The sequence below is a fragment of the Azolla caroliniana genome, unplaced genomic scaffold (genome assembly GCF_043228905.1).
Source record: "Azolla caroliniana isolate FFs.n. ecotype wild unplaced genomic scaffold, voAzoCaro1.0.p SCAF_6, whole genome shotgun sequence".
Taxonomy (NCBI): Eukaryota; Viridiplantae; Streptophyta; class Polypodiopsida; order Salviniales; family Salviniaceae; genus Azolla; species Azolla caroliniana.
This window is the reverse complement of record NW_028230441.1, coordinates 6,594,213-6,607,940: the sequence shown is the minus strand read 5'-3', so window position 1 is coordinate 6,607,940 and position 13,728 is coordinate 6,594,213. Positions and strand designations below refer to the sequence as shown.

Genomic DNA, 13,728 nt, shown 5'->3' with positions numbered 1-13,728 from the left:
TTACATTCTTTAGCAATCGATATTTTCAATATTACAAGGGGGTATCATGCTTCATATGTAGAGCAAAGTCTCCTCCATAGTTTCCCCAGAATCTAACAAAACATAGTCTCATACATTTTCTTAATGAAATTCGGGATTTTTTCTAAAGTTAACACACATAAATTCCAAAAGCTTGGATTTTTCTTGTTGTATCCCTCAAATGTTTGGGTAAATTCTACCAATCAAAACTCTCTCTATCTTGCCAACAAATTTAGCTACAAAGCATTGATAATTCTATTTCAGTACAGAAATTCAAACTTGCACTTTACCAATAAAATTTTCTCTTTCTATTCACAAAACGTAAATACTAGTATCTCAATTCAAAATTTCCTCTCATAATGCTCAATCTTATTAAGAATCATCTCGCAATAACACTTACTAACATGTGTGGAGGGGAAATTTTAGTCTAAAATACTAGACAATATGAAGCTTGAGTTCCATGATGTTCTCGAGTGTTTGTTTTTTTAATGTTCGCGGGAAATCCAAGCTCTTTTAAAAAATAAATTATATCGACATGAGAGTGTAGGGTTTGGTAAAAGTATGTAGTCATTCAATGAGATGTGAGCGCGCCACTATGGATATCTAGAGATTACAATGTTGTGCCAAGGCCATAGAAAAGGAAGCAAAAAGGGGGTGGTGGTGGTGCTGCTGATGATGATGTAAGGAGGACACATTTTCCACAACATAAAGCTCCCTCCAAAGGTTTCTTAAAAGAAAAACACACACGAGACAATCATCGGATTGGGCGAGCTCTCGATAACAATACTTTTAGCGTACAGCTATTGGAATTTGATGGGGATGATAAATGTCGCTAAGAGTTTGTCATGGTGTTACCCAAGACGATGAAACTTTCCCGAGTGAGAGAGAGAGAGAGAGAGATAATAAGGATAGGTGGGCCACATAGAACACAACCAAAGGGATTTGGAACGTAGGACCAGGGAAGGATCCAAAGAAACACAAAAATGTTTTCATGCCTCCTTTAAAACACAAGCAAAGGCTAATAAAAGAAGCAAAAGTGAGCATGAGTAGTAGTACCACTTACCAGTAATAGTAGTTGTAGTAAATAGTAGTCAAATATAGCTACACGACTACATATACATATGTATATGTATATGGGTAGGCACATAGATAGTGACAATGCAAATCGCTCTCTTTCTCTCTCACTCTCTTTCTATGCATCTATAACTACACCTAGCCATTACTTACATGGCACCTTGGGTGATTACTACAATGAACACACTAACCCACCTCTTCATCTCCTCCTTAATCCTCATTATTGCCACCACCCTTTGTGCTCCCCCAATCACCCCTACCAATGCTCAAAGCAATAATAATGTGTACCCCCACACTCACTTCGCGACGGCACGCGCCACCCAATTCTTCGTAGATGGTCACCCACTCTATGTCAATGGCTTCAATGCCTACTACCTCGCCTACACCGCCGTCGACTCCCCATCCCTCATCACTTCGCTCTTCCAACAAGCCTCTTCCGCTGGTTTCACACTATGCCGCACTTGGGGCTTCAATGATGGGAGTGCCGCGTCTTCGTACCACGCGATGCAACTCTCCCCCGGCCACTATGATGAGACGTCTTTCCGCGCGCTCGACTTTGTGATCCATGAGGCGAGAAGGTTCGGCATACGCGTGCTCGTGAGCCTCTCAAATAACTACCCCAACATGGGAGGCAAGGCGAGGTATGTCGAATGGGCTCGTAATAATAACGACGATCATGCGGGCGCCACGAATGGCGAAGATCTCTCGTCCGACGACCATTTCTTCACTCATCCAACTACCAAAGCATACTACAAGAGCTATGTCAAGGTAGATACTAATGTCTTTCATCACAATTGTGTATTATATTTATCTCCATAGTAACTTGTTTTGCATTCTATGCATATAATATGTACATTTTGTAATCCCTCCTTTTGTATTTGGGTTTGTTCTAGTATGTCCTCACAAGAGTAAATACCCTCAATGGAGTGGCTTACAAGGATGATCCCACCATTTTTGCTTGGGAGCTTATGAATGAGCCACGTTGCCTCATCGACACCTCCGGTGACACGCTTCATGTACATATATACTACATTTTCCCCTCAACTCTAAACTCTTTCTCAACCATGGTGTAGGAATTTGTTAAGAAATGGTTTAAATGTGAAAAAACCTTCTAGTTTATTTGTTTGTTGTGATTTGGTTCATATGGAGAATGTCTCCTCTACTTCTGAATCGCACGTGTGATGTAAAACATTAGGCTTGGATCACGGAGATGTCGGCCTTCGTGAAGGCAATCGATGGCAACCATATGGTGGAGGCGGGCCTCGAGGGTTTCTATGGGCCGAGCAGTGAGGACAAGCAACAATTCAATCCATCTGGTATGAATCTATACACGGGGACCGATTACGTCCGATTCGGCCAAATCTCGACAGTCGATTTCACGACAGTACATTCATACCCGGACATTTGGTAGGTGCACTCCAAAAAAGGGCTACTCAAAATGTATGCATTGCCACCATATGTTTAGCAAAGCCTTCTTAAAAAATGCAAATGAGTGATTTGATGGGTTTTACATGATGTGATTTGATGATAGTTGAGATGCATTAGTCATTTAGAGGGCTCTCACATGCCATGGCATTAATCGGAAAAGATTATTCACATGATCCCCGGTCGAAAATGATCCCATTTGGATGTCTATCTATGCAGGCTCCCCTCTTCCACATTTCCACAACAAGTCGAGTTCCTAGAGAATTGGGTCGACTCGCACATCCAAGATGGCTCGATCCTAAACAAACCAGTTCTATTCACCGAGTTCGGATACAGCAAGCTAAACCAGGAATACACAGATTTCAAGCGAGAGAGCTTTTTCGCGGCGATCTACAAGTCGGTGTACGCATCGGCCATGGCAAATGGTCCGGCGGCCGGTGCTCTTGTTTGGCAAGTTTGCTCCGATGTGATCGAGGGCACAATGGGAACCGATGGCTACGGAGTCGTGCTCCATCCCGATTCCGTTGTCACGACACTCATTACGGCACAATCTCAAAGGCTCTCTGCATTGAGCCAATGATCTACACATAGGTCTTATATATATATGACCCACATCCATGTTGCTCACCAATGTCACCACCCCATATACAATCTAGCATGTAAGCCCCAATGTGCATCCATTAACTTTCACCTCGATTTATATCTAAACCCACTCAACATTGCAGTTTAGACATGCCCAATTCAGCCACTTGACATGGTTCATCGTATCAACCGTTACATTTTCTTTTTCTCCTAGATCGAGTTGTGGATGCCTCCGACCATCTAATCTCGTAACCGGTGGTATAGCTTAGATGGCTCCAAGTTTGGGCAACTTTTGTAGAGACATAATTATAATACCTGGGTAGGTATATTTAGACAATGTGAATTGTAAGGGGCGTTTTTTTGTGTGTGTGTGGGTGTTCGGCTTTGTTTGCTCTTTCTTGAATTCAAATAAATCATCAAGTCTCTATTTTGTTTTGCTATAATGAATTATAAGGGGTGTTCTTTGGTATGTGGGGGTTGTTGGTGTTGGGCTTTGTTTGCTCTTTCTTGAATTCAAACAAATCATCAAGACTATTGTGTTTTGCTATAATGAATTGTGAGGGGTGTTTTTTCGGGGGTGGGTGGGTGGATGTTGGTTGGGCTTTGTTTGCCCTTTCTTGAACTCAAACAAATCATCAAGACCATTGTGTTTTGCTATAATGAAATTGTTAAGGGGTGTTTTTTAGTGTATATGGGTGTGGGTGTTGGCCCTTGGGCTTTGTTTGCTCTTTCTTGAATTCAAAAAAATCATCGAGACTAGTGTTTTTTTATAAATTTATAGCATTTAAATACATGATGAAAGTGTTTCAATCTACGAAGAAATAGATGTTTGACATAACTCCCTTGTGCACCGCCACCATTACTTCCTTTCATGTTCATTTGCTTGTTCACGTGTCTAGTTCATTCAACTCTTGGTTTCGTGTTTTTGTCAACGTGTTAACAAAACTTTTCCTCAAATCTAGGTGGACGTTGTTGTTACATTTGCATTTAGCAGTGTAGGTGTTACATTTCTAAAAGAATTTGCAATGGTTGGTGTTTGAGCCTTTGAAGCTCGATAATTTGGCTTTGTTTACACGCATTCATGCTTGATGATGGTTGGATTTTGTGGTAAACACTTATGGAGCTAGATTTTGCAACGTGGTAAAACAAGATGGGCTACAAGAACATCTTATGTTATTGAAATATATGTGTTCACATGTTATCAATGGGGTACACATTAATGAGCGGGTGGTCATATGCAAGTAGAATTAAAAAAGGTAGACTTGGCAAAGAGATTGACATCACATGCATTGAATATTTCACAACCTACATATTGTTAGAAAATCTCTCTCCCCCCCCCCCCCCCCCCAAATAGTAAGTGTATTTATTACAAAATGTATAGCTACAATGCATGTGGGGGTGCAATACCAAGGAAACCCTATCCTCTCTCCTAATGGACTCATCACTTACTTTCTACTTGATGAGCTATTTCATTGTCTACCTAATGATCAATGCAAATAGCAAACATGATCTCCCATAAGCCTACAAATATTTTGTTCATCTTGGATAGTTTTGAGGAAGACTCAACACTTTATTTTGTCTATCACTTTCACATACCACCAAGAGCAAGCGATCTTTGTCTTACAAGTTATTGTGCTTGATACCTTCTCTATATAGTACTTAACAATTTCTATCCATGGTTGTCTTTTAAAATGGCCTTGAGAAATGTGCATTGGTGAGACACCATACCTTCACATCATTTTAATATAGTTTCCCCGTCAGGTTGTTTCGGCATGCAAATATGGCTCTAAGTCAACCACCCAAAGTCCAAAATTTCCTTTCTCTTCAATGATTTGAACCTCATTAAGATTGCTAACTTTTGAATAGTTGCTTTTCATCATGATAACCTTGGTAAAAAGTATGATACCATAGGAATTATGATTGATTGGGAGTGTGAAATACCCATCCTTGTAAGTTGTGAGGATCATTAGATAACATTGGACCACTCTTACCAAAAGATTTTCAATTTGCTACTAATAGGATAACCCATGCGACAATAAATCATACCGCATTTATAATTTTCCAAGAGCCTCCAAATGTCTTTTTGTACATGGGATGAGAACAAAGTTGTGTATATATTGTATCTTCATATCAAAGGCTATTGCAAACAATTTCTAAACCTACAATCCCTTTGCAATGTTATTTTGTGAGCCTCCAAAAAAGCAAACATGATTATTGCTAATGCTTGTTTAACTCCCCATGTCTAACCATGTTGTGCAACATTACAACATTAGATGTGTTAAAAGCATAATCACACATGTAGTTCTATAACCTTAGGGTTAAGTATGGCGTAATGCATAAGGAATGAAGGATAAGGATTGAGTTATTTTCAATCCTATGATGGGAGATAACTTTAAAGTGTTTCATCACTCAAACACTTATAATAATGCAGTCAAGTGTGAAACTAATAGGGGATAGTGTTTACACCTATATAAGAAGGCCAACTACCTTCATGGGGGGGATACACTCTACCATTATCTTACCATTAAGAATAAGATAAGATAGAGAGCCCTCTCTCAATGTACATATAACCTTTGCCATACATTCAACAATCCCATGTGAGACGTCACCTTCATTATAAATGACTAATTCACATTACAATATGCTTTTCTAACATCTAATTGTACCTAACTAGAATTTTCTTTATCTCCTTGGTGTAGTCCCTAGTTCTTGAGATATTTTGCATGATGACCTTCATTACAAATGATCAATTCACATTATGTTATGTTTGCTTTTTTGAGATCTAATTAAACCATAACCAAACTATACTTTATCTCCTTGGTGTAACCTCTAGTTGGGAAATTGTGCATGATCTCCCGTCCGTGTATAAATCCATCTTGGCGTTTGTGAGCAATTACATACATGAACTTTTGTAACCTCTAAGCAATGACCTTGCAAAATAGCTTGTATAATGTGATGATTAGCAAAATGAACCACAAAAGAATGAAGGATGATAGAAAGGGAACTTTTGCCACCAACTTTATTAATCCAATATTTTATTATGTAAGCTTGATTCCTAAGTAGCGGAGCTAGAAGGATGAGATCGCATTTGTCCAATGATAAAAGGTAGTGTTTAGGTGGAGATACAAATGATTTTTCACATGCGCACTCGCGCGCACACACAATTTTAAGGATTATTACATGCTTTAATATTAATAATTGTTTGATGTTCTTTCAATAATGACACATGCAAGTTTTCTCTTTCATGGACTTTGTGTACGTTTTAAGAGCCAAACAAGCAATCAAATATTGGAGAGGCAAAATGTCATCATTCTCCTTTATGCATCACTTTCCTTCTTGGCAATTAAGGATGTGTGTGTAGAGCCTAAGACATTGGCCACATGGAAGGGATGAAATCATTAAGGTGTCGAACCTCAAATGCTTAAAGGAATATGAATGAAAACAATGTTAAAATGGAAGTGAGTTGAAATATTAATGTCCTATAATGCTTCAATTTAGATCACATTCAACCTTGCTTTCCACACTTTGAGTGACAACGTTCATTCTCAATTGCAAAGTTTATTAAAAAAATTCTTGAACATTGACCGTCACTTATCAACATTGAGTATTTTGTATGAATTGTCCTCTTTTCCTACCTTATACTACATATAGTGGTTGAGCAAGAGGATGGGGGTTTTCTACATTTATCTAGCACTTCTCCACCTATTTGTTAAAAGGTCAAGAAGTTACAAGATATATTAAATAAGGATATGATCCATGATGTAGAGTAAAATATGGTACACATTGGAGGTACTTATAATAGTTTTGCATGGTTCTCTTGTCATGTATCACAAAGAAGGATGTAGGAGTAGAATAAGACATTGGTCACCATAATGATGTATATTCTTCATAAAATATTCTTGTAGTTAACATTTCAATGATCACTTGATGGTTTTGATAACTTATTTCTTGAAACATTGGGCTTACAAACTCTTACCTTTATGTCTAGACTTTTAGTTTAGAGCTTGCTTCACGTTACATTTCCATGTAGATGAAATCATTGCGTAAAGTGTAATGACAAGTATTTTTAAATATCCATCTAAAAAACATGTCATTAATGGTAGCATAATTCATCTTTAAGCATTGATAATGTGGTTTTACCAGTCATGCAAGGCACACTATCTACTGACAATAAACGTTAGGTAGTCATTGCAATCATGATAATTCAAAATTTTAATGTTATTAATAATTCATAGCTAATCAAATGATGAAGTAAGCCTTTTTAATCATTAAATATTTCTAGTGATTGGGAAGTGGATTAATCATTCAATTACCGCAATATGTTTTGTCATTAAATATTTGTTCCTAATCAAATGATTAGTGTATTGATTCTTTGCTCACTATAACATGCTCAATGCAAAAATTATAATCGCAAATCCTTCACTTGGGTTCGTACATCCATCCAAAATTATAGTCAAGTACATGATGTAGTACCATGAACACATGTCGGGCGTTATGTTTGAGGGGTTTGAAATTATAATGTTATGGCTATGATAATCAACCACTAGGCTAACTAGTTCACAATTGTAGCATTTTACCTTCAATATTTACCATTCTTTCCAATTACAAGACATTGGAGCGCACTATTTCCTTTTTAAAATATTTGGACAATTCTAGAATGATTTCAATGCACCGTGGTCCGTGACTTCTAGATAGTGGTAATATTATATCATTTATGCCCTCCTATTGTAGAAGGTCCTCGTCTCTAGATAACCCAAAGTCAATGTAATTCCATTATTGATAAGTTGTTTCAAATTCTTGGTTTTAGTATAACATTTTAGAATAAATCCTATCATGTTGAAAGTTGAGAAATCGAAGCGGTTTCATACACACAATATACTTGACACTCGCTATCCATTCTCAATTGTTTGTGTTTACATTTTTTATGATAATTGAGGACATGCCATCCTTGCTCATGTATAATAATAATAATGATTATTATACATGATGGCACCTCATGGAATTCACTAATTACTGGACTTTTAGTTTGTGGATATAGCTCACATGTAGGAAATTGTATAGGAAAAATGTGGCATATATGGTGTTGTCTTAAAAGCATGTAGTAGCATTTATGCTCTCAATGAAGTTAAAAAATACATACTAAAATCCTTCTAAAAGGATATGAAAAAGATCTTTTTGTTGGAAGCAATTTGGTCGACTTATTTGCAAAATGTTGTGTAGCTTGCAAGGGACATTGCATCCTGGAATGCAATGATAAAAGGGATTGGAATAAACCACAATGGATATATGGTTATCCAATGTTAAATCAAATGTATGTTGAAATCAAGTCTAAAACATGATGCAACCACATTCACATGCAATATTCGTTGTAATAGTGGACTCTTTTTATATCAATGGAGGATATTTTTTTATGAAAAAAGAAGTTATTAGAAGGGTAATTAGAATGAGTATGCTTATATGTTATGACCTAGTTCACTCTATTCATTTATGTGGTGCAAATACAGAGGAGCTAAATAATCATTTGAAATGAACAATCAATCAAGTGAGGCATTACCACAACATCCTCACTTTGTCCCTTGTCGTGCACCTATTGATGTTATTCAAGACATTGCGTTATAGCTTTCACTTCTTCAGACTTCATGTGTGGGTCGTCTAAGATTGCTTTTGAGTGACTTCAATATGTGTTTTGATGCATCACAATCTAATTCACAACACTCAATCATGGATGATGATAAGCAAAACATTAGGACACAATTGGCCTCACAAGTTCGTAAGTTGACTTCATGTACATCACTACAATGGGATGATACACATTTTACCTTTCCATCAACACAATACAAGCAAATTTCGATTTGCATATGCATGATGAATCCTTTTTACTTGAATTTCTCACTGGGTCTTATGACCACATCGCCCTTGGTTTTGACTTTTGCAACACTCAATAAATGTGTATTAATCCTTTCTTGGAATAACCATCTCTTCTCTATTGGTACACTCTCAATTTTGAACCTTTCATGGAACAAAATTTAGTGCCCTTTCCACGAGAAGTGAATAGAATGGAATTGGAGGCTTGTGATTTAATACCTAGGATATTATGATCATTCAATAAATGTATGGGTTAATTAACACCCAACAACGACAATATTTACTTCATCATTTCTCATGAATCCCTTCTTGGTATAATGCATTATAAACAAATACATTGACAAATTTTTATACATCAATTGCATTGTCCGAGTCATCAAAATTCTAAGATATGAGAACTATAAGATGGGCTTATAGATAATCAATCTCACTTATACTTGATCTAATGTGATACGTGTGAAGAAAGAACCTAAGTTTGTGGTGGATCTAGCTATAACAATTACAATGTGTTAATCCCATTAAGGGTTTGTTGGGTTGCAGATCGTTCTTGTTGATGAATTGATAAAGCACGACATGAGTTTTATGATATAGTTAGCCATATAATAAATTGGAAGCATATAATTTGAGAAAGGGGTAAGTTCTAGTTGGTATGACTTGCAAATGAGGTTTCTATGCAATATTCTTGTATCTTAAAAGGGTCACTAGTTGGTTTGTTTCTACAATGTTGGGATTATTGTTATGTACCTAAAGCTTCTAGGATGGGCCTTGTCAAATTGGCTCCAAAAGGAATGTCACCTTAAGGTGTTTGTGAAGGTCTTGGCTAAATGGTTAGAGACATTTTGCCACAATTAATACACCCAACTCAACATGGTTTGATGATGGGTATGGACATTTAATGTAATGTGCTTAAAGTTCAAATGGTTATGTATCATGCCTAACATTCACATTAAGAATTGAGTGTGAACACAATTAAGTTTGGAGAAAGATTACATCACTTGTTGATTGATGATTGATGTGTACTTGTTACTATGGTTTTTGGACTATATGTATATGTCTCACCTTATATTTTTATGTAGCTATTGAAAGAGAAAAAGAGTTGAAAATCTTGAATCTAAGGCCATAAATCGCATTTGTTTCCTTTCATAAGGACTCTCTTTATCCCCAACCCTCTCCCTCTCTCACCTAGTGAATTAATATTGAGTGCTTTATACTTAGCCTTGTGCTGATCATTTGGATGAGCTTGTAGTTCCATGTTTAATATAAGCATGTATTTTTCATAGGTGTGTCTCATAACTACTTACATTGCTCAAGTTTGAGTGGTCATTGAAGTCTTACTTAAAAGCACATGGTAGCTGCTTCCATTTGTGTTAGTACCAATAAAGTACAGTGTTGATCTAGTTCCATATCATGACCTTGATAATGAGCTATGCTTCCGACCAAGTCTAGGATGTGTGTTCAATGTTACACACTCGAGACAACAAAAAGGGCACGAAGTTGTGTCTCAACTCCCAAGTAATGATTAACATTAGATGCAATCTAGAAATTGCCTTCATAAGATTAGTCTATCAAGGATACCCATTTAGCCAATGGTTGTTTACTTTGATCACCCATGCAATTTCCTTTCTATTTTTATTTTCTTGAAAGATTTTCTTCAATAGTACTAAGAAATGTCTGAAGGCTACAACTTGAAGTTATCTGCCCAGAGGCTTACAACGTAGAATAAAAGACATTGTATGTAAAACCTGTACATACAAAAACAACTTATAAAGGGGTGTTGAAACTTGATGTGGTACTCAATTTCCTTTCTATTCAAACACTATCGGTATTAAATTTGCTTCAAGTGGGATTGGACGTCTAAGATATTGTAAAAATAAGATACAATATGAACGCTTCAATCGAATCAAATATAAGTGTTAAAAAAAGGAGTCACTATTTAACTCTTACACTCTCAATACATTCTATACGTACACAAATATCACACTACGTTTTTTATATTGTTGGCAAGTGCAGAATATTCGAAAGGTCTTTCATAGTTGTAAAAGAAGAAAAGAGAAACCAAGTAGGAAGAAGCATTAAACTAACCTTTTATAGATTTTTACAATGAGGTTGGGCTCCTTTCACATTAGGGCAAACATTTGGCTATAAGCTTTTTAAGCGAGATTTACTCTATCCCCCCTTTTTCTAGTGCCTTTGTGAGCTTAATGTACACCAACCAAATGGACTACGAATTAATGACAATTTTACAATTGAAAGAGCAAGAACAAAATGATGCCATTAGGGAACAAGAAAAGCCATATATTTGGGATTGATGGGTAGTGTACCATCAATGTTTTTGAAACTTGCTACAATATTCTTGGCATACATAAGTATTAGAGTTTCGGATGGTACGTTTGTACCATCAATGTTATGAAACTTGCTACGATATGCTTGGCATATATATCGTTACCTATTCACATAACAATTAGAAGAAAGAGCACAATTGGGAAATAATCGTAGTACTTAACACCAACAAACCAGTAGATTAAGCTTCTATCAACAAAAGAAAAGAGCATTGGAAAATTAGGATTAGCTAATAAAAAGCAAAAATTAAGACTTAAAACAAAACAAGTTTAATGTGTTCTTTTGAATCAACTAGAGCTGTAGTGTTTCATGAAGGGTGGAATAGATATGGAGATGTGATGCACTGCAATAGATTTATTGTGCCATTTCTTAATCAACCCCCAGGAATAGACTGAAGTATTGTTTGGGATGTGGTGTAAGCACAGAAGACAGACAACATGGCCAATGTCAAAGTATATGTTGTAGACCAATTGCCATCAAGATATCTTGTATGGGTATGTGGATATACTTGTAACTGAATCACATTTTTTTCTCTGTTGGCAACAATGAAAGACCTTTGGAATATTATGCATCTGCCAACAACATAAAAAACATAGCGTGACAATTGTATACCAACACATGTATTGAGTGTGTATGGTTTGAATAGTGACTCCGGTCTTTAAAGCTTATATTTCATTGGGTTGAAGCGTTCATATCGTATCTTATTTTGACAATCCATTAGACTTCAAGTCCCATTGGAAGCAAATTTCCATCTTATTTTAATACAGACAGTGTTTGAATGAAAAGGAAATTGCATGGCCCAATCAGAAAGTCATGTATTTGTAAGACAAATTTGTTCATTTCTCAGACTCATTTGGCCTTTGTATCTAATTGCCTAGGAAATGTTTAGACAATTTAATGTGGAACATAAAAAACTTCCTATATTTTTCACTGGTTACTGTTTCTAAAGATAAAATACATCTTGTTCTTGAGAGGGGTGTGCACTCCATAATCGAACATTGTAGGCCCACGAAAGAATGATCTATCTTCCTTGGCTTCTCATTTGGAATTCTCATATTCTTGTTGCTAAAGTAACATTCAAAAGTCTTCACATTTGACTTGCTTGGACATGATTATTTATCACCATCTTGGTATTTTTCTGAAGGAGAGATTCATATTGAGTGAGGATAGAAACTTCTTTTCAAAAAGAGATTGGTAACATAAAAATCTGGATCATGAAGGCAGCAGCTTGGGAAAGAAGGCATCTTTCCAATTCATTCAAAATAATAATCAGTTCATAAAATTTTCTGTGAATCAACTAATGGCTGGAGCACGACTTCTTCATAACTAACATTCGTTGAAGAATATACCTTGGTGCCTTGGTGCCATTCCTATAAACACAAAACTTCTCTCTCTCTCTCTCTCTCTCTCTCACACACACACACACACACAACACACAACACACAGGAATTTGGATTCACACCTCTCAATTTGGATTTTTCTAGGGTTTAAATACTAAGAACTCAATCCCAACCTACGGAACAATTCAGGTGACACACATGATGACTTGTCACCTCATATAACTATCACTCTTCTTGACTTTTCCAACTATGAAAAATGCCACAAAAGCAACCTTTTAACCATGCAACATATTTCTTCACCCCAGCTTGTGAATCAAAAGTAAAGGCATTTCTCATACACCAATTGAACCAGAGCCCCCACTACCTAATTACTCCAAAATAACTTGAGAGGCATCATTCCACTCCATAAAACTTTGGGCTCATATGTGTATGCCTTATTCACAACGAGACTTGGTGCTTGAAAGTATGAATATCCCTTCTTAGGAAGGAGACACACATCAAGATAACTTTTGTACTTAGGTTCTATGGCTCAATATTGGCCTCTCTATGGATACTAAAAATATCTATCTATCGACCTATGCACAAACCAAATTTAATGATCTTATAAGTTATTTCTCCAATCCAAGACATCCACACAGCATTGATTACCTTCCAAACCATTCTTGCTACTGGACAAGAAACACATCAATGCCTATTATTCTCCACTTCCGCTGAGCAGAAGAAACATCAGCAATTCTCTTTGCCTTCAAGCTCCGAATGAATATCTGAGCTCTCTTCCTCTCCCTCTCCCTCTCCAGTGAACTGAAGTGCCAATGTACCTTACTTCCCATTTACTCAAATGTGAAACAAGTAGTTGTAGAATAGGCAATCCTGCATCCACTACATGACTTGAAACATGAAGGCCAGTATTCCAAATCTTGTACCCTCATCAAGTGCACTACATATATACCGACATCCGGAGATTTTTCCCCTGACTCTCTATGAAATCACTCTATTTCACTCTCCACCTTCATCATAGCTGACTGCATCATGATAATGCTCACCCACTGGGGAACTCTCACAAACCCACCTCATTCAGCCATAT

The 13,728-nt window shown here is 36.7% G+C and overlaps 1 protein-coding gene across 1 annotated transcript; it reads left to right on the top strand.

Annotated features, from left to right (window-relative positions):
* Positions 1 to 1,169: 1,169 nt before the first annotated feature.
* Positions 1,170 to 3,436, top strand: LOC147862870 (putative mannan endo-1,4-beta-mannosidase 9). The gene is made up of 4 exons (XM_087321835.1): positions 1,170 to 1,860; positions 1,986 to 2,108; positions 2,288 to 2,499; positions 2,737 to 3,436. Exons 1-4 carry the CDS (start codon positions 1,246 to 1,248, stop codon positions 3,095 to 3,097), a joined length of 1,311 nt encoding a protein of 436 aa, XP_087177961.1. The 5' UTR covers positions 1,170 to 1,245; the 3' UTR covers positions 3,098 to 3,436.
* Positions 3,437 to 13,728: the final 10,292 nt, after the last annotated feature.

Coding starts and splice junctions, on each gene's coding strand:
- LOC147862870 (XM_087321835.1), top strand. CDS start 1,246: ATGGCACCTTGGGTGATTACTACAATGAACACACTAACCCACCTCTTC. Junction 1,861..1,985: donor ACTACAAGAGCTATGTCAAG/GTAGATACTAAT, acceptor GGTTTGTTCTAG/TATGTCCTCACAAGAGTAAA. Junction 2,109..2,287: donor CCTCCGGTGACACGCTTCAT/GTACATATATAC, acceptor GTAAAACATTAG/GCTTGGATCACGGAGATGTC.